Source organism: Camelus dromedarius, chromosome 32 (assembly GCF_036321535.1).
Source record: "Camelus dromedarius isolate mCamDro1 chromosome 32, mCamDro1.pat, whole genome shotgun sequence".
Lineage (NCBI taxonomy): Eukaryota > Metazoa > Chordata > Mammalia > Artiodactyla > Camelidae > Camelus > Camelus dromedarius.
Window position 1 is genome coordinate 12,603,968 of NC_087467.1, and position 23,057 is coordinate 12,627,024.

At 34.8% G+C, this 23,057-nt stretch overlaps 1 protein-coding gene across 1 annotated transcript in view; it reads right to left on the reverse strand.

Moving 5' to 3' along the window:
- Window positions 1-23,057, reverse strand: part of TAF4B (TATA-box binding protein associated factor 4b) — an 83,919-nt gene that overhangs the window by 43,660 nt on the left and 17,202 nt on the right. The window contains exons 6-10 of the mRNA XM_064481531.1: window positions 20,481-20,570; window positions 17,141-17,758; window positions 13,904-14,039; window positions 13,078-13,180; window positions 692-861 (exon numbers count right to left, since the gene is read on the reverse strand). Coding sequence (XP_064337601.1) covers window positions 692-861; window positions 13,078-13,180; window positions 13,904-14,039; window positions 17,141-17,758; window positions 20,481-20,570 — 1,117 coding nt within the window. The remainder of the gene's footprint in view (window positions 1-691; window positions 862-13,077; window positions 13,181-13,903; window positions 14,040-17,140; window positions 17,759-20,480; window positions 20,571-23,057) is intronic.

Consider the following 23,057-nt stretch of genomic DNA (forward strand, 5'->3'; position numbering starts at 1 on the left):
ATTTGACATGGGTGAAGGAAGAGAGCTGGTGTCACGACACAAGAAACGAGACAAGTCACATGCAACAATCTCTATGCAATCTGCCTCTCTTTTTCAGGCAGTACTGTGAGTTTGGTATTAAACAACAACAAAAAAGCTGGCCCCAGAATAAAACTGGTATGTTCTCTTCCACTTCCGTTCACACACTTCAGTTACCTAACAACTACTCCAGGCCAGAGAGAACTCTGAATTCTAGTTCAGTTCTTTTATGGAAAGAGTGGGTCTGAACTTCAGGGCTGAGATGAGAAGGGGACTTCCTCTCATTGGCTGTTTCCGTATTTCATAAACACAAATTTGTAATCTAAGTGTGCATTTGCACACATACATGCCTAAAGGCCAATCAAGGAAGAACAGGACAGGGAAAAAAAAGTTTATGACATGTATATATTCATTTGAAAATATACACATCTATTCTTCCTTAAGATGAATAAAATATTAACTACTATTATCTACACCAGAAGCCATAGGTTATATGATTTAAGTTATGTTAATAGTTTTTAAAATAAAACACTTTTCCTGCAACACCCATGAAATCTTTATTACTTCCAGAACCTTTTCTGAGCCTCAGAGTTTCCAGAAAAACCAACCCAGGCTGTCTCTTTTAATATTTTCTTTGGAACAGAAGTCCTATCAGGTCAATAATCATACTTACCGATGTCTAAAATTCTTTTTTGTAGAGCTCCAATGAAAAGGAACGGTTCATCTTTACATGACTGAACGAGTGAGCCAACCAGTTCAGAGTTTGTTGCTAAGATGCAGGCATTTTCTTCACTGAGGCTGACCCCTGCCATGGCAGTCACATCATTGATGTCATCCTCATCTCTAATAGAAAAAACAGATAGTTTTTGGTGGTGGTGGTAAAATGAGAGATTTAAAGAGAGCAAAAAAATTACAGCTCTCACCTTATAACGAAGGGCTATTTTACTCAGTTCATCCAAGAAAGAGAAGAACTAAGGAATGGCTATCTTTCCCTGTAAGCCTTTGAAATTAACTGGTGTCTTTACACACTGGGTACATTCAATATCAGAAAGATGAATCAGAAGCAACTCGGTCATCTAGTGCCCATCTCTCCCTCTCTCAGTTTATTTAGTAAGATACACCAAGGAGGTCTGGAAGTTATACTAAGTTATCCACAAATCCCCAGCAATGAAAGACAAAGAAATGAAAACAGACTTCTTTGTTTTCATCCAATATGATGAAAAACCCCTCAGATATCCCCAGCGCACTCAATCGTTTCACTGAGGAGCAGGAGAAATACCCTGATCCTAAAAGGTCCGTACCCACATAAAGACCCTTGAGAAGAAGCTTACTTGACTAGCTATTGTGAAACAAATGGTTAAAACTAGCTTTGTTTTTCTGCTGCAGACTTTTGGTGTGCTCCATCTGCACCAACTGAATTCTTTAAACCACATCCTTGAGCACATGGCTGCAAAGGGCCTATATTTAAAATAAAAAACTGTATGTGCACACACAGGTAAAAGACATACATATAAAACACAAACTATGCTTGGGCTCCTTGCATTGTGCCAGCAAAATTAAACAGTTGTTTTTATCTAATAGAATTACTACATGGGTACAGTACCAAGATGAGTATATATATATGTTTAAGGAGAGAGACGAGAGAGAGAAAAGAAATACTAAAATTCCCTCACAGTATCCTTAACACCATATGTAATAACAAGCATGTTACTGATCATAACTCACGTACCAATGGATAACATAATCCACACAGACATGATTATATATTTTAAAAAGATATTGTTTCGCTTTATTGCATGGGCCAAATGATATATCAAGCGGTCTTATGTCAAAAGATTTAAATTATGAACCTCCCCGTGGTAATGCATTTGTGCACGGAAAACAGAAATAAATTATAACTGTCAAGCACTTAAGATATGAAGGTCTCTGGTGTTCAACTTTAAAGAGCAGCACGTGAGGGGTGAGGGGCAAAGAGCCCACACTCACACACGTGTAAGAGGCTCAAACTAAAGGGAAGAAAGTGAAGTGCTAGACACAGCAGCTCTAAGTGAAGAGAATGAACAATGGTCTTACAGTCTGAACAGTGTCTGTTTGTTTATTTATTCAAAAGAAGAAACTTTTATTTTTAATTGAAGTATAGTTGATTTATAATGTGTTAGTTTCAGGTGTACAGCAATGTGATTCAGTTATACATACATATATATACACACACACACAGTCTTTTTTCGATTCTTTTTCATTATAGGTTACTACAAGACATTGAATATAGTTCCCTGTGCTATACAGTAGGACCTTGCTGTTTATCTGTTTTATGTACAGTAATGTGTGCATGTTAATCCCCAAATCCTACTATTTTTGACAATGTACCAAAGCAATTTAATGGAGGAAGATAGTCTTTCTGATAAATGATGCTGGAAAATCTGGACACTGACAGGCAAAACAATGACCCTCAATGCAACACTTCACCTTATACAATGAAAATTTCAAAGTGAATCAGATTATTTAAAAAAAAAAGTATATATAAAAATGCAAAATCATAAAACATTTAGGGAAAAAAGAAGGTCTCTGGGATCTAAGGTTGGGAGAAGTGTTCTTAGACTTGACACTAAGAGCTGGATCCATCAAAGGAAAACAACCTCGTCGAAATGGAGAACCTTTGCTCAGTGAAAGATCCTCCTAAGAGGATGAAAAGATACCAAGTGGGAGAAAATGTGAACGAAGCACATATCTGAACAGTCTATTTAAAAGACTAACATTAAAAGACTTAACTTATGTAACATCTGCAATGGGGAAAAGGAAAACTTTTTACATTAATATCTCAATTCAACCAAATGAAACATTCAATATAAAGAAACTCTATGAAAATCGACTCCACCTTATCAAATGTCACAGAGGTATTGCCAGGGGTATGGGATGCTGAGAATAGTTCTAAGAATCAATTTGCCACCTATATAAATATAATAGTATTCCAGAAACACCTAAACATTTAAAACCTAAAGTGTAAGAATGGTAGAAATCATAGACCTAAAGACAGACTAAGATCTGAGTAAAAAAAACTTATAAAAATATTTTTTACTCAGATCTTTTAAAATAACTAAGTATCAAGAGAATGAAAAGATAAGCCACAGACTGGGAGAAAATATTTGCAAAAGACATATCTGATGAAGGATTGTTACCCAAAATATAAAAGAATTCTTAAAATGCAACAAGAAAACAAACCGATTAAAAAATGGGCCAAAGGCCTACTAGATATCTCATCAAAAAAGATACGTAGACGGCAAACGAGCTTATGAAAAGATGCTCCACGTCCTATGTCATCAGGGAAATGCAAATTAAAACAAGATACCTCCCCATACTCATAAGAATGGCCCAAATCCAGAACATTGACAGCGCTAAATGCTGATGATGGTGAGGAGCAAAAGGAACTCTCACTCACTGCTGACAGGAATGTGGAACGTTATTGCTGTAAGACAGTGTGGCAGTTTGTTACGAAACTGAACACACTCTTAACCACACGATCCAGCAGTTACGCTCTTTGGTATTTACCCAAGGAAAATTTATGTTCACACAAAAACCTGTAAATGGATGTTTACAGCAGCTTAACTCATGACTGCCAAAACCTGGAAACAACCAAGACGTCCTTCAGCAGGCGACTGGATTAAAAAAAAAAACGCCAACTACATATCAATGAAAAGTCACTTAATACCAAAACAGAATCCTAACCAATTAGTTAATACCTTTAGGACTCCAATTTTTCTTCCTCTGAAAAATGTACAACTTAGGTACTTTCTAAGGTCACTCCCAGTCACTTAAAAGAACGAGGCAGCTCTCTTTGGCCTGATACAGAACAACTGTCAAGGTACATTGTGAAATAGGAAAAAACAAAACAAGGTGCAGAACAGACTGCACCTTAAAACACACACACACACACACACACACTTATATGGGCATAACTTGTGTCTGAACACATAAGAAACTCTCCCTTCTCTGGAGGGGGAAACAGGGAAGTAGGGCTAGGAAGCCTTGGTTTATACCATATTATACTCTCTTCTACATTTTGAATGTTGCACTATGTACATGGATTACCTAATCAAATGATTAATGATATTAAAAAAATATGTAAATTAAACATTCAGAGAAAAGAAAACTGGAGATAGAAAATATGATGAAGTTTAGAAATACAACCTCATTCTTTCCATAAAAAAGATCAGAATTGTTTAAGGTACACAGCACATGGCCTTTACACACACACACACAACACTGACTGTTTACAATCTCAGCTGTGTGTCAGGTACACAGTTTACAGCATCCTGCTTCCATAGGCGAGTTTCTGCATAGCCCCTGTTGAGATTCCACACAAAGACCTGAGAGACCGGCACGAGGCCTCCTTACTACCAGTACCATGCACAGTACGAAAACTGAACAGAGTTCATCAATGAAGAGACTGTCCCACATCTTTTAGAATCTTCTTGCAGCACTTCTCTGAGATAAGCAGGGAGCTAACTGCCCAATAAGGTTTGCTCTTGCCTGCCCTCCCTCCTCCTATTTGGCCCCAAGCTGATCACAGCTCCCTCTAGCACTGCTGCCAGTTGCTATAGTTACAGGGGCAGCAGGAGTGAAGAAGACCCCTACTGAGGGAAGAGGAGAGGTGCCACAATAAACCGCACCCGAACCGTTTAAAACTTGCTCGAAGAAAGGAGGCAGACCAAAGGAAAGCAAAGACAACACGGTGCTGAAGCAGCATTATACATAAGGCTAAGACAGGCCAGAGCAATAGTAATAAAGGCTTTGATGCTGAGGCGTATTTGTGATTCGGGGCTGGCTTTCATATTAAAGGATAAGAAAGTGGGAATCTCCAAATCATGTCCTCAAGTCTTTTGGTCTAATGCAGTGCCTTTTGATGAAGGTGCTGTGAAAGATAACCTGTTTTGTTTTGTTTTAAAAGATATGCAAAAGGAAATTTAATAGTGCCTCAATAGAAAAAGGCTTCCACCTCAAGATTCTATAGTGGCGTAAGAGGTTACTATGCAAAATTGAAGTATGACTACCCAATTATCATTAATGCCTTGCATTCTGGCTTCTGAAACAGAGCTAATTCTTTAGCTTTTAATAAAGTTAACCACTGCTTGTGCCTGCCTTTTAAAATCTCTTCTATACTCTTAAGATCTATAATAGCACCAGACTAATTCTTGTGAAGTAGAGAAAATCACATTACTTTCCCACTCAAAAACATTTCATGATCCCATGAACTCAACCTGATGGTCAAGGCCTTCCAGGTGATGGCCTTAACTTAGCACTCTTCCCCACCACTACTCACCATCAAATAGCTCCTACTGACTCTGGCCTTTCACAGGCTGTTTCCCCTTTTCTGTTCTAGTTCTCAACTCCTCTTGCTTTATTATCCTTCCGCTGTCAATGCTTTAATCAAATTCCAGACGTCCTTCAAATGCCTACTTTGGAAACATTGGTTTAAATTGTTTTTATATTTTTAAAGCATGTGTCCAATTGCTACAACTTTTGAGCTTCTGAGAGCATATACTGTCTGTTTTGGTAGGTCTTAGTCTGTCTTCTAGTCTAATAATCAACATCTGCCTTAAACTCCAACCAGATTAATTTTATTGATCATATTAATCATCTTCATTACCTATCATTCCTAGCAGAAGAGTACATATATGACACTTAAATAGTTGAGGCATTTCTATGGGCTCAGAATGTGTGCTGTCTATGACAATGCAGTGGGAAGTAGAAGAATGGTAGGTAAAAATGGTGAGTCAAACTGCCTACTGGGGAATCCCAGCTCTGCCACTTAGTATCTACATGAAATAAAGCAAATGAATTGACCTCTCTAGACCTGCATTATCAGTAAAACAGGGACAATAACACCTCTTATATCTTAGACTAAGAATTGAAGGAAGCAATTCATATCATGGAAAAAGCAGTTGCCTTAATACATAAAGAGCTCCTACAAATAACTTAAAGAAAAGATCTATAATCCAATGGAAACTAGACAAGTAAATCTTCAATTAACAAAAAAATTAAAATGACTCAGTGATGTTTTAACTCTACTCATAAGAAAAATGTAAGACATATTTTTTCACCATTTAAACTGGTAAAAAATTTTGAAAGTTTACCAGAACATGTGGAAATATGCTATCTTAAGCTTTGTGCCTTGGATTATAATTTGTTAATCTAAATAAATAATCTGCTTAAAAAGTATAAACAAAATATTTTTATTTTAAGAAGATCAAGGTTTCCCCTTAGATCACTAATATTTAGTAAAATAAATTTGCCTTCAATAGTCCTTTATTTTTTTTTTTACCACCCTTGGGCATAACCTTTCTATTTTACCACAGGTAGTATATAAACTCACACAACACCCTGCTTATTTCTCCTTCTATGCCTTTTTTTAAAAGTTATTTTTCCCCATGGGAAATTCCCTTTCCTCTTTTTACCACAAACACATAGTCTACTGCAGTATTTCTCAAACTTCAGTGATTTTAGGAACCGCTTAGGAGTATATTTAAAATTCAGGTCCCATAATCAAACACACACCCACATAACATACATGATTCTCACTCAGTGAGTCTACAATGGAGACCACAAACCCTAAGTTTCTTAACAAACACACTTAGGTGATCATGATGCAAATATTCTATGGCCCACACTTGGAAAAATATTGAGCTATAAAAATTAACAGTATCAATTCTAGAGTTAAAGAGACCAAGGTTTTAGTCCCTGTTCTGATAATTTTTAAAAGAATGACTGACAAGTTTCTTTCCATCTCTATTCAGCAACCCCCTTATCCATCACATGGAGGTGAAAACTACACCTATTGTGATTTTAAATGAAAACTGTGTAAGAAACTAAAAATGAGTATTATTTATTCTCTGAAAAATAATAAAACTATTACATGTTAATATAAATCACATTTTAATGAAAACTAACATCAAAATTAAAAAACATAATTAGTCAAAAGAGTGGCATTGTTTTCTACTTTGGCAAATCTCTTTAAAATGCACTGGTCCTCTTTACTTTGAGTGGCTTTTACTGATGCATGGTTTTGTAACATTATGTATTGGTAATCTGGAAAATATTAGTTCACTGAGATATATAGATGTTCCAAATTTAGACTCATACATAATCCAAAACCACATATTAATATCACTACCAATCTAATCAGACAATCTAAGTATTGGGAAATTAATCTCATGATAGTGGATACAAGTTTTCCAAAATTTTAATTTCTGCTTGAAATGCTCAAACTTTATCACTGGCAAAAAATACTGTCCATTGTTTTCCCTTAAGTGACAGGGTCATTTTTTTCATTTTCATGAAAATGTCTGGCCAATCTTTAGGTCTAAACAACTCTAGTCGTTAGTTGTTCTTTGTTCTTTCAAGTAAAAGTGATGCTCCATGAAAAAGGTGGTTAGTTCAGCTCTAGTAACTGAAACACAAGCACAAGTACTTGTTTGTGACAACCATGTCACTTTGACCTGCAGCAAGAGAGCTTTATGCAAACTTCCCACTTTTCATACAGAATAGTTAAAAAAATGTGTATATTCAAGGATCAAGACCGAATAAAAATAATAATGTGTACTATCTCATTAAAAACATTTAAAAACAGCTTTTCTTTCTTCGTATTTACCTCGAGTGTGTTAGGATAAAGAAAAAATGGCTACTAGTAGGATTTCATGCCCCACCTTGATCAATGTTAACGTGCCAGCAGCTTTACCACTGTGGTTTTGAACCATTAACACAAATAATATACTGAAAGGGGGCAACTCACATAGCTATTATTTTTATTATAAAAATTGTTTTGACCTTGAAAATCCCTGAAAGAGTCTCAGTTTCAAAACTATTTTCTGTAGACCACATTTTGAGACCTGCTGGTCTATACCTACAGTCCTAAACCTATAAGAAATATTATGAGGATCATAACATTATGAAAATTATGAAAACATCAGAAATATTATGAGGATTTTAAACATACAGTTTCCTGCCCAGGTCCAGGCTCCAGAGATTTCATTTTGGATAAGCCTCACAATCAAAAATTTTAATGAGATCTCTGGGTAATCCTGAAATTGTTGATCTATATTATACTAGCAAATATTTATTTAGAAATTGTTCCAAAAGTATCTACTACCCTTTTATTGTTTGTACATTCTCAATTAAATTATTAACCCTGTTAGTAAATTATTATTATACATCGTATCACAGCATTATCACTATCTCTTGGCTTTGATCCTTCTTGAGAATGCCCATGACATGTAAGTAAGATATGTGGGATCTCCTGCCATGGTAACTTAACCTTTGGCTCATGATGTGTCTACCTCTAATGTCTTTCCTTCCCAGTTCACTCTGCCTGTGAGCATATACATAATTTTTCCTAAATAACATTTTACTATGACAAAATCTGGCTAAAAACTAAGAAAGACTTCACAATCTTATCGCTAAGCCTTCATTCATGTAATTTCACTGTGAGGAATGTTTAGAAATCTAATTGTTAACAGGACTGTGCACAAGGCAACTCCTCCAAGAAGTTTTTTTTGTTGAATTTTAACCCTAGATTTAGAGTTAATCTGGGCACAGCTCACAGGGATGCTTCTCCCCTGTACCCTGTCTTTCCAAGTTTTTGTCACCAGAGACTGTTATTCTAAGTCCTTACGTGGAACAGTTAACCATCTATATTGTCATATATCCTATAATGAGTCTATATTATTGATACACTTGTACATATAAGGACACTCAATAAATACCTGATGAAACAATTAATTACATTTGAAGCACGGTAGAGCACATTTTTAATCTACACCAGAAAATCTGATTCCTGCAATATGAAAAAACAGGATTTTAAAGTTGATGGGGTAATGCTATTGGTGCAAATAGCACGTAACTTTTTCCTATATTACATTCTAAAAGTGTTTTTTAAAGCAAATTTTCAAAAATAACACTCAACACCTGGCTGTTAAAATACCTTCACTAATTAATACATATAAATACATGCATTATTCATCCATAAATATTATTTCTAAGATATAAGGACTCTTCAAAAAAAAAGACCTTAACTATAAGGCATTATCATCTCTTCAAAAAATTAACAATAATTCCTTATTATCATCAAATAGCCAGTCAGTTTAAATCGGGTTAACTATACAGACATGCAGAGGTACCATAGTATTTGTAACTCTAATTCTGAGACATGAAGAATAAAACAGATCTCTGGCACCCCCTGGTGTTTAAACACCATATAGCTTCCCTTATTCATCCCAGACGTACTGACAAGCACGAAAGAAAATTTACTCAAGGGAAAATTTACAAACAAAAAAACCTTTCCGACTGAGCTAATTGTCCTTTTTGTACACAGCATCTCTTGTTTACAAGCAGCCCACCAGAATGCAGAATGCAATGCAAAAGCCTTCAAAATACCACTATGGACATTTTGTGTCCAATTTCTTAGTGGAAGTTGTTTTGCCGAGGGGACACTGATAGCACTTTCACAACCAGAAGAAAACAATTTTGGTCTGTAATTTTTCACAAAAGAGAAAAGAAACGGGAAAGGCAACCTAAAAAAGCCTATAGTATCTTCTGCCACCTCAAAATGTTCTTTCACACATATAAAAGTAGAAGAATGTTAATAAAAGCATATTTAACTCCTAAAAAAATAGGCAGATATTGCTCTATGTTATTATACCTCATCCAGTTAAGTCAAGACAAGATCTAATGCCATACACTATTGCCTCCTTTTACTTAACAAATTTAAAAGATGAAATATACAAAACTTAAAAAATATAACTTTCTGAAACTGACATTAAGATGACATAGAAAATCTATTTATAAATGAAACTGACTTTCTTATCAAAACCTTCCCCTAAAAGAAAACAAAAGACCTATTTAGTTTCAATGGTAAATTCATTCATATATTTAGGGAAGAAATAAGGTAATTTCTACTCAAAGTTTTAAAACATAGGAGGGAAAAACATTTTACAATTCATTTTTTGAGGCCAGGTTAACCACAGATACCAAAATCTGTCAAAGATAAGAACAGAAAACTATATACCAATATCATTAATAAACATACATACAAAACCCCTAACACAGTATTAAGCAAATCAAATACAGCAAAATACAAAACGGATAATAACACTTCAGGAATATTAACATCTAAACTATTTTTTTAAATCAGTATAATTCATAATACATGTAGAATTTTTTTTAAATGAACGACCATTTAGATGCAGAAAAGTGCATGACAAAATCACTCCATTTAAAAATGGGCAAAATATTTGAACAGGCATTTTTCACAAAAGGAGTTACACAAATGGCCAATAAGGACATAAAAATATACTCAGCATCATTAGTCACTAAGGAAACACAAATTAAAACCACAATAAAATACAGGTGACTCTCGATCAATGCAGGTTTGAACTGTGTGGGTCCACATGTACAGACTTTTTCCAACAAATATATACAGTAGCCGATGATCTGGAGCTGGCTGAATCTGAGGATGCAGAATCATGGATATGCTGGGCAGACTGGAACCTGAGCATCTGTGGCAGGTACTGGAACCAACCCTACCTTGGATACATATACCAAGTAAAATGGCTAAAACTTTTAACAACCGCAGTTTATCAATTGTTAGCAACAGTGTGGAACAACTGGAACAAACTCTCATACTTTTCAGTAGGACTGTAAATGGTACAACCACATAGGAAAACAGTGTGGCATCTTCTTACAAAGTTAAACACTTATCTATTAAATGATTCAGCAATACTTAGGTAAGAAAGGGGAAAGTATATGTCCATGCAAAGACCTGGAGACAGGTGTTCCTAGCAGCTTTAGTCATAATAGCCAAAACCTAGAAACAACCCACATGTTTACTAATCGATAAAAAGATAAACAATTCAGTGCAAACAAATGCAGTATATCCATACAGTGGAATACGATTCACAATGAAAAGGCACAGATTGCTAATACATGCAACAACCTAATGTAAATCAAACACATTATGCTGAATAAAGGAAATCAGGCATAAGAATACAAATTACATGATCCTATTGATTTAAAAACCCTAGGAAAGACAAATCTACAGTAAGAAGTCAATCAATGGTTGCCTAAGATATAACGAGGGGACCGGCTGGGAAGTTCACAAAGGAAACTTTTGGGATGTTAAAATATTCTATGTATCTTGACTGAGGTACTTGGTATATGGATTTAGGCTTTTATCAAAAATTGGTATATTGGAAGGTAATGATGACTGCCAAGATTAATCTTCCAACATTTACCGTGCCCCAAATAATACAGAACAAAAACCACAGCCTCAGCACAACTTGAAGACAAAAAATACCCAAACCTCAAAACAAGAATAAATGAAAAAGGAAAACAACAATTCCCAGTACACACTCTCTTGTCCTCTGGAGACCAATTCCCCACCCACTCACCCCTACCTCATTTGACACAAGGCTTTGGGCAAAAGCAGACTGAGAAAAGCTGCAGAAGAGAGACCAGAGAATTAGTGGCAGGCACAAGGATGAAATCTATCACTGGCAGGAAGACTAAGTACATCCCAAGTGAAAAAATATTAAATGCGTGTCCTAGTAGATCAAAACATGGGCTGCTTTCAATTAAACTTCATCCAAACAAGAGATGACTGAGAAAACTTCAGAGAACAGACCAAAGGTAAGCATTTTAATACACAAGGAGACCTACAACTGAAATGTAGACAGAGATGAGGAAGGAAGACTCATGTATAAATATTTACATACTGTGACAAATGATGCAACTATAATTTGGAGAAAATAAATAAGAAAACAATATTCACACACTGACTTTTGAGTAAGCAACTGGTGAAAATTAAAGAATATCAATTCAAGAAGGACAAATATAAAACTGTAAAACTTCGAGAACAAAGCATTGGAGAAAAATCTCTGTAACCTTGGGTTACACAAACATTTCTTAGATAAAACATGAAAAGCAGAATCTACAAGAGAAAAAAATTAATGAACTGAATTTCAACAAAATTTAAAACTTTTGCTCTGTCAAAGACACTGCTAAGAGAATGATAAAAGACACCACAAGGAAAATACTTCCTAATCACTATGTGACAAAGGACTTGGATCTTGAATATATAAAGAATTCTAAACATTCAATCATAAGAAAACAAACAACTCAATAAGGAAATATAGGCAAGATTCGAATATACATGTCAGAGAAGACAGTATATGAATAGCAAATAAGCAAAAGAACAGATACTCAGCATCTTAAGTCATTAGAAAAATGCAAACTAAAATGAGAATAATACTAACCACTACACACTTAGAATAGTAAAAATCAAAAGAACTGACGAAGTTGGAGAGTAACTGGAATTCTTATCACTGCTGGTAGGAATGAAAAATGGTATATAGCCCCTTTGGTAACAGTTTGGCAGTGTCTTAAATAGCAAAACACATACTTACCTAATGACCCAGCAGTAACACTCTTAGCTATTTACTACAGAGAAATGAAACCTATGTTCACATAAAAATCTGTATGTAAATATTTACTGCAATTTTATATAGAATCATCAAAAACTAGAAAACAACCCAATTTCCATCAATGGGAAAACAGATAAACATTCACACAAGGAATACTGCTCAACACAAAAGAACAATCTAATAATCAAAATGATATGGATAAACCTCAAAAACATGCAGAGTAGATGATGTAATTTTCTATTTACGTAAAGTTCAAGAATAGACAAAAATAATCTATGGTGATGGACATGAGAATAGTGGCTGCCAGAGGCAAGGGCTGGAAATAACTGATTTGAAAGGAGCATAAAGATGATGGATACGTTTAGCATCTTGGTCTGAATTATGATTATACAAGTATATGTCAGAAGTCATTGAGCTCTACACTTACAATGAGCGCACTTTACCACTTATAAATTATACTCAATAAAATACTGTTAGCTTTTTAAAAAGGCATCGTTATATTTATTTTGTATTATTCTGTCATCTCTTGTTTTTCAAAAAATATTAATTTCTTAAACCAGAGCAAATTTTAACTATTTAATTTCTTTACCTGAAGGATGTTGATCCATTCTCTTTTACTTTATTTTTCTGAATAGATGATTGAAGTGATAGAATTTTATTTCCTGGCAGCGTAATTTGCTTTAGAATGGAAGCTATAAAAACAAAAGTAGAAGGAAAAAAGTAGAATTAAAAAAAAGCAATCACACTACATTAGGAAAATTTCAGGACAATAGCTTTTAAGCATATAGAATAATCAAAGAAAATTTTAAGCTGCCCTAGACTATGTTTAAATTCAAACAGGACAATGAATTTATTCCCTACACAAAAAATCATACAATCAAGACCTCTCCGTATCTTTTTATATGGTCCTTAAATTGTCTATAGAATTACCAGCGTTCTAAAAATATTATGCAGAAAAGGTGAAATAAACACGTTAATAATACAGCTGTATTATTAAAATTTTTAATTTTATTATTTTAATTTAATCTTTTTAAAATTCATACTGGTAGATTTTAAAAATACATAAAACCCCTAACTTTTACTTGTAAGACTGACTTCCAAACGTAAAGAAAGTACATTTAAAAAAAAATGAAGCAATAACAAATTTTTTAAGTTAAAAAAGTATTTTATTTACTAGTAGATTATTTTATCCAGTTACAAAATACCATGAGTAGTGCTTCTTCAATCTTAAAAACATATACCCTTAGAAAGTAGCTATGTAAGTACAAGGAATGTAATAAAGTTATCTTTCAGTCTTCTCTCATAGGTCTCAACTTAAAAGAAATCTCTCTTAATGTAAGAGTGAAAAAGAAAAGTACAGAATCCCATTATGTTCCCAACCCTGAGTGATGGAGCAGGGATGGGCCAGACTCTACCTTGAGGAAACTGACTGGTAGGTACTGCAGGGCTCACTGTCACCTTCTTCTGTCCAGATTTCTGAATGGTCAACGCTGAGGAATGGGTAAGTGTGGTCACTTGTTTCGCAAGGCCTCCTGAAGGCTGCTGGACTACCTGAAACAATGAGAACTATCAATACAGTATTCAACTAAACTTGCTTTAGGAAAGAGCAAGCTTTCAATTGTAACAATACAACAAACGTTTGTGCTCACCTAACTAAATATACCTTTATCTTAGCATCACAAGAAAGCTTACTTAAAATTTAAGTTTGTAGCAAAATTATCTTATTCAAAAGTGAAAAACATGACCATTTCACACCATAATTTTTAGAGTGGAATTCAAATTTATACACTGCTTTATTTAAATCTCCAAAGAGACCCTATTTTCATCTTTTAACTTACCATGGAAAATTTCAAACATTTATACAAAAGCAGAAGGAACAATAAAATGAAACCACCAAACCATTACTACCCAACTTCAACAATGATTAATTCTCGACCAATTTTACTTCATCTCTATCCCTTCTCACTTCCCCCTACCCTCAATTATTTTAAAACAAATCCCAGATATATCTTTTTATCCATAACTATTTCAAAATATACCGCTAAAAGATAAAAACTTCCAATGGGCTGTTTTTTAAAAGTGAAAAATAACAATGCTAAAGGCATTCTCCAAGATAACAGTTCAAGAAATACAGAGGATGAGGGTTGGGGATAAAGGAAGAGAAAGTTGTAGCAGTGCCTTATTTTCAGCTTCAAACAAGAAGAAAAAACAGAATAGCAGAGTTTCATTTTCCACTTCAAAGAAAAACAGTCACCATGTATTTGAGTCATCTATTGATAGTGAACTATTCATAAGTCCTCAAACTCATATGTGGCTAATTATAAATGATCTAGGAGACAGACTTCTGAATAGAATTCTGGGCATATAATTTATTCTATACTCTGATTTTTCAAAAATAAAATTTTAAGTCAAGTACATATTATTAAACAAAAGTAACCCACAAGAAACCCAAAATGTCCCAGTAAATAATCGTGTAGGAACTAATGCCCCTAGAGAAGAAATATAAGATGGATCAAGTCAACTGCCATCATTCTATGAGAATAGACTCTTGAAAGAGAGAAAGAACTGTTGAAAACAATGATGTATTTCAGTAAGTCACAATCATACTTATGTAAAGTCACAGGGATCAGATTTAAATTCTACAAAATAACATATATTTAGAGCCCCATTTATGCATTCAGACTGAAACACCACAGAAAACAGAAACACTCCTAACAGTTCTGGCTCATCTCCCTACTCACATTTTCTTCCTTGGTATCTTTTATCTGATAAATTCTTTTCAGTATTTTAATTATAAAAGATAATAATAAAATGCTATTAGAAATTTATTTATGAGTTAGTCTTCACACTCAAAAATACTAAGAAATTTTTTTTAATTAATAATAAATTACAGCCTAGAGGTTGGTCCCTGAGGTGGATGAAGGCTCCATGCCTCCCAGGGACCAGCCAGGAGGGGTAGGGGTGGGGAGGCCAAGACACGCCAGCAGCAGTGTGTGGCCTTGGCAGAGAACAAGGCAGGGAAGATGAGTGAGCCTTGGTGCCTGCAAGCGGGCTCCTGGACCAGGGATGTGTGCCACATGGCCTGTAGATCAACTGTTAATCGATTTAACATTCCTGGATCCCCATCATTCCTCACCCTTATGACTGAAACACTTAGTAGCTTATGTGCAGCACATTCCTGCATACTTGCTGAATAAAATAAAATACCACAAGTGAGAAAGTATAAAAGAATTCATTACTGTTCTTTCAAAGAAAGTACCATTTTAAACCACAGTATTAGGCATTTTATGGAGACTGAAATTAGAGAGCTGGAAATTGGCCCAACGATGATATATCTGCTCCTACTTGGCAAGCAAAACAAAGAGGTATTATATTTTTTTAAAACATGTCCTTTATTGCCTTTCCCTCCAAAAAACCACTAGAAAGGAAGAATAGTAAATAGTACATACCTTAGCTTTTTCTCTTGACAAATCAAGTTCTCATGTTTTACTTGGATGTTAACAAAACTTGATGTTCTAGTAGCTTATAGAAACCAAAGGTCTAAAGAGCTACCCAATATTCTTCAGGTGGTAACTTTTTTTTTTAAACATTAATTAAGATTTTTTACATTAACTATAATCTGGGCTATGTTACACAGAACTTCTTAAATTCCATAAGGAAAGGAAGCAAAGAAACACAAATAGGGATTAAACAAGCAGATGAGAACACCCTTCACACTTTGCTTTCTCTACATCTCAGCCCCACCAACTCATCTGTTCATAAATACTTACAGTCGACAACACAGCCTTTAACACGAAGGTTTACCAAAGAGAACAAGGGCAATCACCCAAAATCAAGAGAACAGTTAGCTCTGTGATACTGTGAGGTAGGGGAGAACTTGACTAAAATACGATTTTTAACTCACCATGTACTATCTCCCACAGGTTAACAATACTTTCACAGTCTTCTGATAAAACCCGTCTTGAGTAAAGTAGATCTTAACATTAACTGATAAACAGCTAAGATTTCTTTCACTCAAGAACCTCTCAACCTACTGAGTTTAGGAAAAAACACAACTTCTTACTCACCTACTCCCCTCACTGTATTCCTCCCCCTTCAGCACATTTTTAAAAGAAACGTTACCATAATATCACCTTTGTAACAACCCTACCAAAAATATTTAATTTGAATATAATCTTGAAGAAACAATCAGACAAAACTAAATAAAGAACATTCTGCAAAACAACAAGCCCAGGCACTTGAAGTATTACAGGTAAGTGTAGCATGCAATTCTTTACTAGGAATAACGTCAGGGGGAAAAAAAGTAGCTATAAAGGACATTGTTGGGACAATTGGGGAAATACTGTGTTAATATTACCTTTCCATGTGTGACAATAAGTACAGTTTAATTATGTTAAAAAGATATACACAGTACTTAGCGTTGCAGAGTCATGATTTCTACAACCAACTCTCAAATGGTTTGGAAAACAATTATGTGTGTGTTTGTCTATGTGAATGGAGAGGGGAGAGACAAAGCAAACACGGGAAAATGTTAACGACCGTCAACCTTGGTCAGGGGCACACAGACAGCTCATTTTACTAGTCTTGCCAGTTTTCAGAATGTCTGAAATTTTCAAAATAAGAAATTGAAGAAGAAATGAAATGCTACTCACTAGTTGTTTGACTTTAACTGCCTGTGGAACACCAGCTGGTTGTGCAAGGATGGGGCCCGGCTGTGCAAGTTTGATTTGGACTGGAGTGCCAATGACCGGCTTGTCAGGTGTGGTCCCAGCAGAGGTAACAACAGGTTTCACAGACGGAAGACAAATAGCTGCTGCTGAAGTTTCTCCAAAAGTTACCGAGGGAAGGGCCAGGGTCACCGCTGCCCCAGAGACAACTGGCTTTTCAGGCTGAAGTGAGACTGCTGTCACCGTGTTTGGCAGAGACGTCACAAGTGGCTTTGGAGTCTGAAGCACAACAGTTCCAGCTGTTGTTCCTACTGGCACAGCAGCTGGACCCACAGAGTGAAGTGTCACAACCCCAGTTTTTGCTCCCCCTGGACCAGCAAGTGGATTCAGAGTCTGCACTGACACAGCTCCGGGCGTTGCTGCTTCAGAACCAACGACGGGCTTTTCAGGCTGGACTGAGGCAACTGCTGTTGTCACCACGGGAGAAGCTGTTACTGTCGTGGTACAAGCAGCAATGACCACCTCGCCAGAAGTCTGCTGAATGCACTGCTGAATAAAGCTCTGGGAGCTAGGCAAGAGTTGTCGTAAGGCTATCACACTTTTCTAGAAAGGGGAGGGAAAAAAACACTGATAACTAAACAAATTAGCTCTAGTAAAACAGAACTACTTTATATTTTGTATTTTTACAATATAAAAAAATACATCAATGTTTCAGTTGAAGAAATCTGTTATCAATTCTTTATACCCTGTCAATATCCAGGATATAACCAACTTAAAGCTCAAAAGTGCTTCATTTTTCAATTCAAAATTATGCCTCAGTATTAAACTTATTTTATATTAACTTAGTATCAAGTGTTAATTTGGTGAAATAAAACACTGTATCCAGCTTATCTGTATTCATCTAAACCCCAAAATAGATCACTCATAACTTCGGTATCTACAAGTTTGTTTACAGACAGCAGATTCTAAAAAAAAAAGTGTTTTATTTTTAAACAACTTTCAAATTTTGGACAGGAATAGTCTTTACATCAAAATAAAACTAATAAAAACAAGGTCAATTCCCTTAGTTGAGCTAGAATATTTTCTGACTGGACTTTAAGTTGGGGTCTATCTTTGTACCATGCTGAAAAAATAAAGACAGTTTAAACTAAAAGTAGAAGGTTCTGCTGGGATTTTTGTTTTTGAGTAAGAAAAAAACATGGGGGGAGGGGTATAGCTCAAGAAGGAGAGCGCACGCTTAGCATACACGTGTCTTGGGTTCAATCCCCAGTACCTCCTCTAAAAACAAGTAAATCTAACTACCTCCCCGACCAAAAAATAAGTAAATAAATAAATAATTTTTTTAAAAAGATGGATAAGTATGTAGTTAGGAGTTTATGTTTTGGTGAATTCATGAGCTGTTTTGGAAGATTTCCTTGTTTTGACACTTAACTGACTTTACTTAAGAAGCAAATGAGAACTATTGCTACACTTCCTGTCTTTTCCTTTTAGCTACTTCTTTTACTTTTTTTATTAAAAAACACTCAGAAAATTTTTATTTGAAGGTTTTTATTGTATGTATACATATATATAGTGTGTGTATATATATATATATATATAAATTTTTATTGTATGTATATATATAAATAGTATCAAAGGAAAGAAACACAAAGTCTCTTATGCTCTTTTTCCAAACTTTAAAAATGGTAGGAAACAAGCTGCTTTGGAAATATATGAACAATTAAAGTGATTTGATTACTTAAATTTAAGCAAGAAATCTAAGATGGGGGGACCTGAGAAAAACACAACTGGAAAGAAGTGTCAAAGTGGTAAGAATTTTAGAGACAATAATAAAAATATGTATGTTAAATTCTCTCTTGATCACCTGGCCAGAGTTAAGCCTAAATGCTGAATTCCTCAATCCTTATGCAATACCCAACCTCCAGAGCTCTCAAGGATGAGAAAAAAATATTCTCAAGAAAAAGGCATAAACTTCAGTCATTAGTAAACTGATATAAAGCGCAAATACTGGACGATAATATTTGGTAACCTCAAGTTAGCGTTATACAGTCAATAGAGTCAAGCTAAATCCTAGACCTGTGTGTTTAACCAAAAGTTAAGTCAATTTAAATAATTTTCTCATCTCCAAAATGGAAAATACTATACTATCTAGCCCTGATTCTCGAAGACTGATAGGAAAATTAAATCCAAACAAGGCAAATTAAAAATAAAGTATCTACCAAGCACAGAACACATAGTAGGTGCTTACTTCCTTCCCTCCTTCCCCCCCAGTGTCTCCAGTTGAGTATAAAATACAGATACACTAAAAAAGAGTGGTCAGTGTCACGTAGAGACCGACAGCTCACAGAGTACTGAAAGGGGCCCAAGGAAAAGCTGCCTCTAACTTCCCAGTCAAGAGAGGCACCTGCAAACAGGGCACTAGTCATTTGATTTTTCACTGCTGTGCTTACCCTTCAACCTTCCCTTCTCCAGACCAAGTCTCCTCTGACTAAAATATTCTCAGTTTCTTTGGTCACACTTCATATCACAGGATTAGCACCCCCCTGATCGACATGCGCAGTCACGCTCCTAGAGACAACTCTGAATATTTTAATAGCCTTCTGAAAATGGGGTGCTCCATCTCATTTCCCACTCTTCACTCATGAGGAAACTAAAAGGAGTCTTCCACTACGAAGTCTCTTTCCTCTCCCCTAGACACTTTAGTCAAATGTTTCTAAAGGCAACTCTTCATTCCATTATTTCAAAATACATGGGATGAGTCTTTGGTTCACTATAATCCCAGGTTTTAATGACTCCATAAATTTCAATTCAGTTCCTTTTCAGCTTCTAAGTATCCAAAAGTAATACATTTTTCCAGTCTGCCAAATTAAGTTCTTATTATCAAACTTACTGTTCTCCATCAAAATTCTACTTAATTCAATAAATCTCATATTATGTGCCTACTAATAATATGAATTAATTTTTAAAAATAATAGCTTTCTCATTAAATTTGGCACTATGTGGTTTATTATTTCTAAGACAACATGAGTCATTAGAAAAATAGGGTCTTTGCTTTGTTCTAAAGTCAAGAATCTGAGGATACAAGCACTAAATAATATAATCATTAAGTTATGTTCATGAATGAGATGTTACTTCTATTTTCCCAATGGGTCCCAATCTAAAGAATATGAATTATAAACATGCTGTACAGATTACAACAGCTCTGAGAGGTTTCTCCTACACTGTTAGTATCTTCACATTAAATTACTATCCTACTGAAATATTCAGATTTTAAATTACTTTAATCTAATCCAAACAATTTCTTCAAAGTAACATATAACTCTACCTTAAGAAAAGGAACTAGGTGAGGCTGAGGTGAAGACTTGAGTTCAACATACAGTTGCCTAGTAAATTCTTCTGCTTCAATTTTTGCATCCTGAGGAATGGAGGAAAAAAAATACTTTTAGGTCTACAAATATTTTAAGAGAAAAAATGTTTAATTCATGATTGTAGATATAGCAAGCTTTAAGCAGTGATAAATTCAAAGTCTATCATTAAATGGGGGCATTTTTATTCAGGTCCCCTATGAAATGAATGAATATACAGGGTTTGTTTTTTTTTTAAATTCAGACAGAATACAATGAAGAGATAATTTTTTTTTTTTTTTTTTTTAAGATCCCATTAAGCACAGTGAGAGAAGGGCTGACTGGCTGAATAAGGGGACAGTACTACAGTCTGTAGCAAAATTAAGAAGTGAAGACACTGGAGTCCCACATTTCTTAGGTAGGGAACTGGAAGTCATTTGTTCTGGGGGTCTTGGAGGTTTTTTTGTTTTCTGCTTTTTCAATTTTTAAATTATTTTAACTGAGGTTAGACTGTATTTTTAGAATGCTACTACAAGGCCACTGTAATAGATATGCTATTGTTTTAAAGGACTTAGGAACCGTTCCATACTGTTTTGGACTCTAAGCATTTCAGGGGTCTATGAGATCTAAATTATTCCCACTAATTGTTTCTCAGTCTTTTTCACTGTGCTGAGATCTGCACTGACAGTACAAAAGCAACAGTGGGTAAAACTGCTGGCAAGAAAGGCAATGGCAACAAACTGAAATAGTTGTCAGAGTACTCTCCACTGCTATGCGTGTGTGGTAAAAGAATGAAAACTAGAGCCAGCTCCACTTTAAACTGTCCTCGACAAAGCAGTAAAATTTAATTTTACTAAATCTCAACCCTTCAGTAGACATCTTTTTAATATTTTGTGTAATGTAATGGGAACCACACATAGAATGGACCAATGTAAGATGCTCAAGGAAAAGCACTTTGTGATTTTGTTGCTAGCTGAACTAGCTGCTTTTCTGTTTCATTTACTGGAAAGAATGTCAAACCAGCTGCGGTCATTAACACTGGGGTATTTTGATAGACTCTCAAAAAACAAGTCAAGCTTGCCACTATACAGATAACAACTGACAGTATCTGTTGCTAATGATAAAAATTAAAACTCTTAAGCCAAAATCAGAATTTTGAAAAATTTGTAACCACAATCCTGAGCTTGATAGCTTCCCTGCACTGAAAAAATTTTCTGATGAGATCGTTGGTGAGATTACAAGTGTGATTTTTTGATATCTTAAATAACAAATCTGTCAACATTTGGAAGATCTATACAACTCAGTGAGCCAATATTTTCCAGATGACCAAATTTGAGCTGTTACAAAAGTCATACATGGGTAAATAATTCATTCAGGGTAAAAGATAAACCAGGGGACTCTAAAGAATATCCATAATGATCTGGAGAAAAGCTCTTAAAATACTTTTCCAACTACCTCTTCATAAGGCCAAATATTCTCCAAATACTCTGACCAAATAACACATCACAGAACAGATTAAACGCAGCAGATATGAGAATCCAGCTGTCTTCCATTAAGTCAGATATTAAAGAATTTGCAAAAATGTAAAGAAATGGCCACTCTTTTCACTCAATTTTGTTTTGGAAACTAGAATTTTCATTTAAATGTTATTGTATGTTAACTTGCAATGGGTTTATTGTTATTTTTAAATAAGTTAGTAAATTTTAAAAAAATAACTGACAATTGCAATTTGCTGTTTTAAGCTGCATAGATCTCAAGCTGGAAAAGATATTTGATTAATTCCTGACTGCTCCTAGCTGTCCACAAAATTCACAAAAATCTTTCGTACTTAAAAATTTTTTAACATTTTACTGAATATGTGTTCCTTTCCATCCATCACGCCTCTCCATCTCAGAGAAACAAGCCACCAGATCCCCTTTCAAAACTAGCATATCTTGAAAATGGAAAACCAAAAGCTCAATGTTTACTTTTAACAAAAGGTGCTCAAACTTAAATTAAAAATTTGTTTATGACTTATTTTAAATATCTAAAATAGTTTTCCCAAATGGAAAACTAACCATTTCAAATGTGCTCTATCTCTAACAAATCACAGGTAGCACAAAAAAAAAAAATAGTAAAGAAGACATTTTAATATTTATAAACTACATTTGTTCTCCTGTACAATATTTGAAATATACACATTTTTCTGCTGGAAAAATGTGACCATTTTTATATGGAAAATACACACACAAAAAATTCTCACATGGTCAGAGAAATGTATAGATTTCAATAACTAAAAAAATTCAAAATTATACTTGTCTGTTGTATTTTCAGCATATTTCTTAAGCAAATAATATGTAATATTTGCTAATTTCTACCTTCATCTGCTTTAAAGTATCAAAGCATTTTACCTGAAAGAGGACATAAGAAACCAAGAGCGTGTAATTTGGCATATAAAAGGCACTCATTTAAACTTCAATAATCATTACATTTATTCTTCTCATCTTATAACGAAGGAAACTGAGACATAAGAAGGTTTACCTCACTTCCACAGGTCCCAAAATTTGTTGTTAGGACAT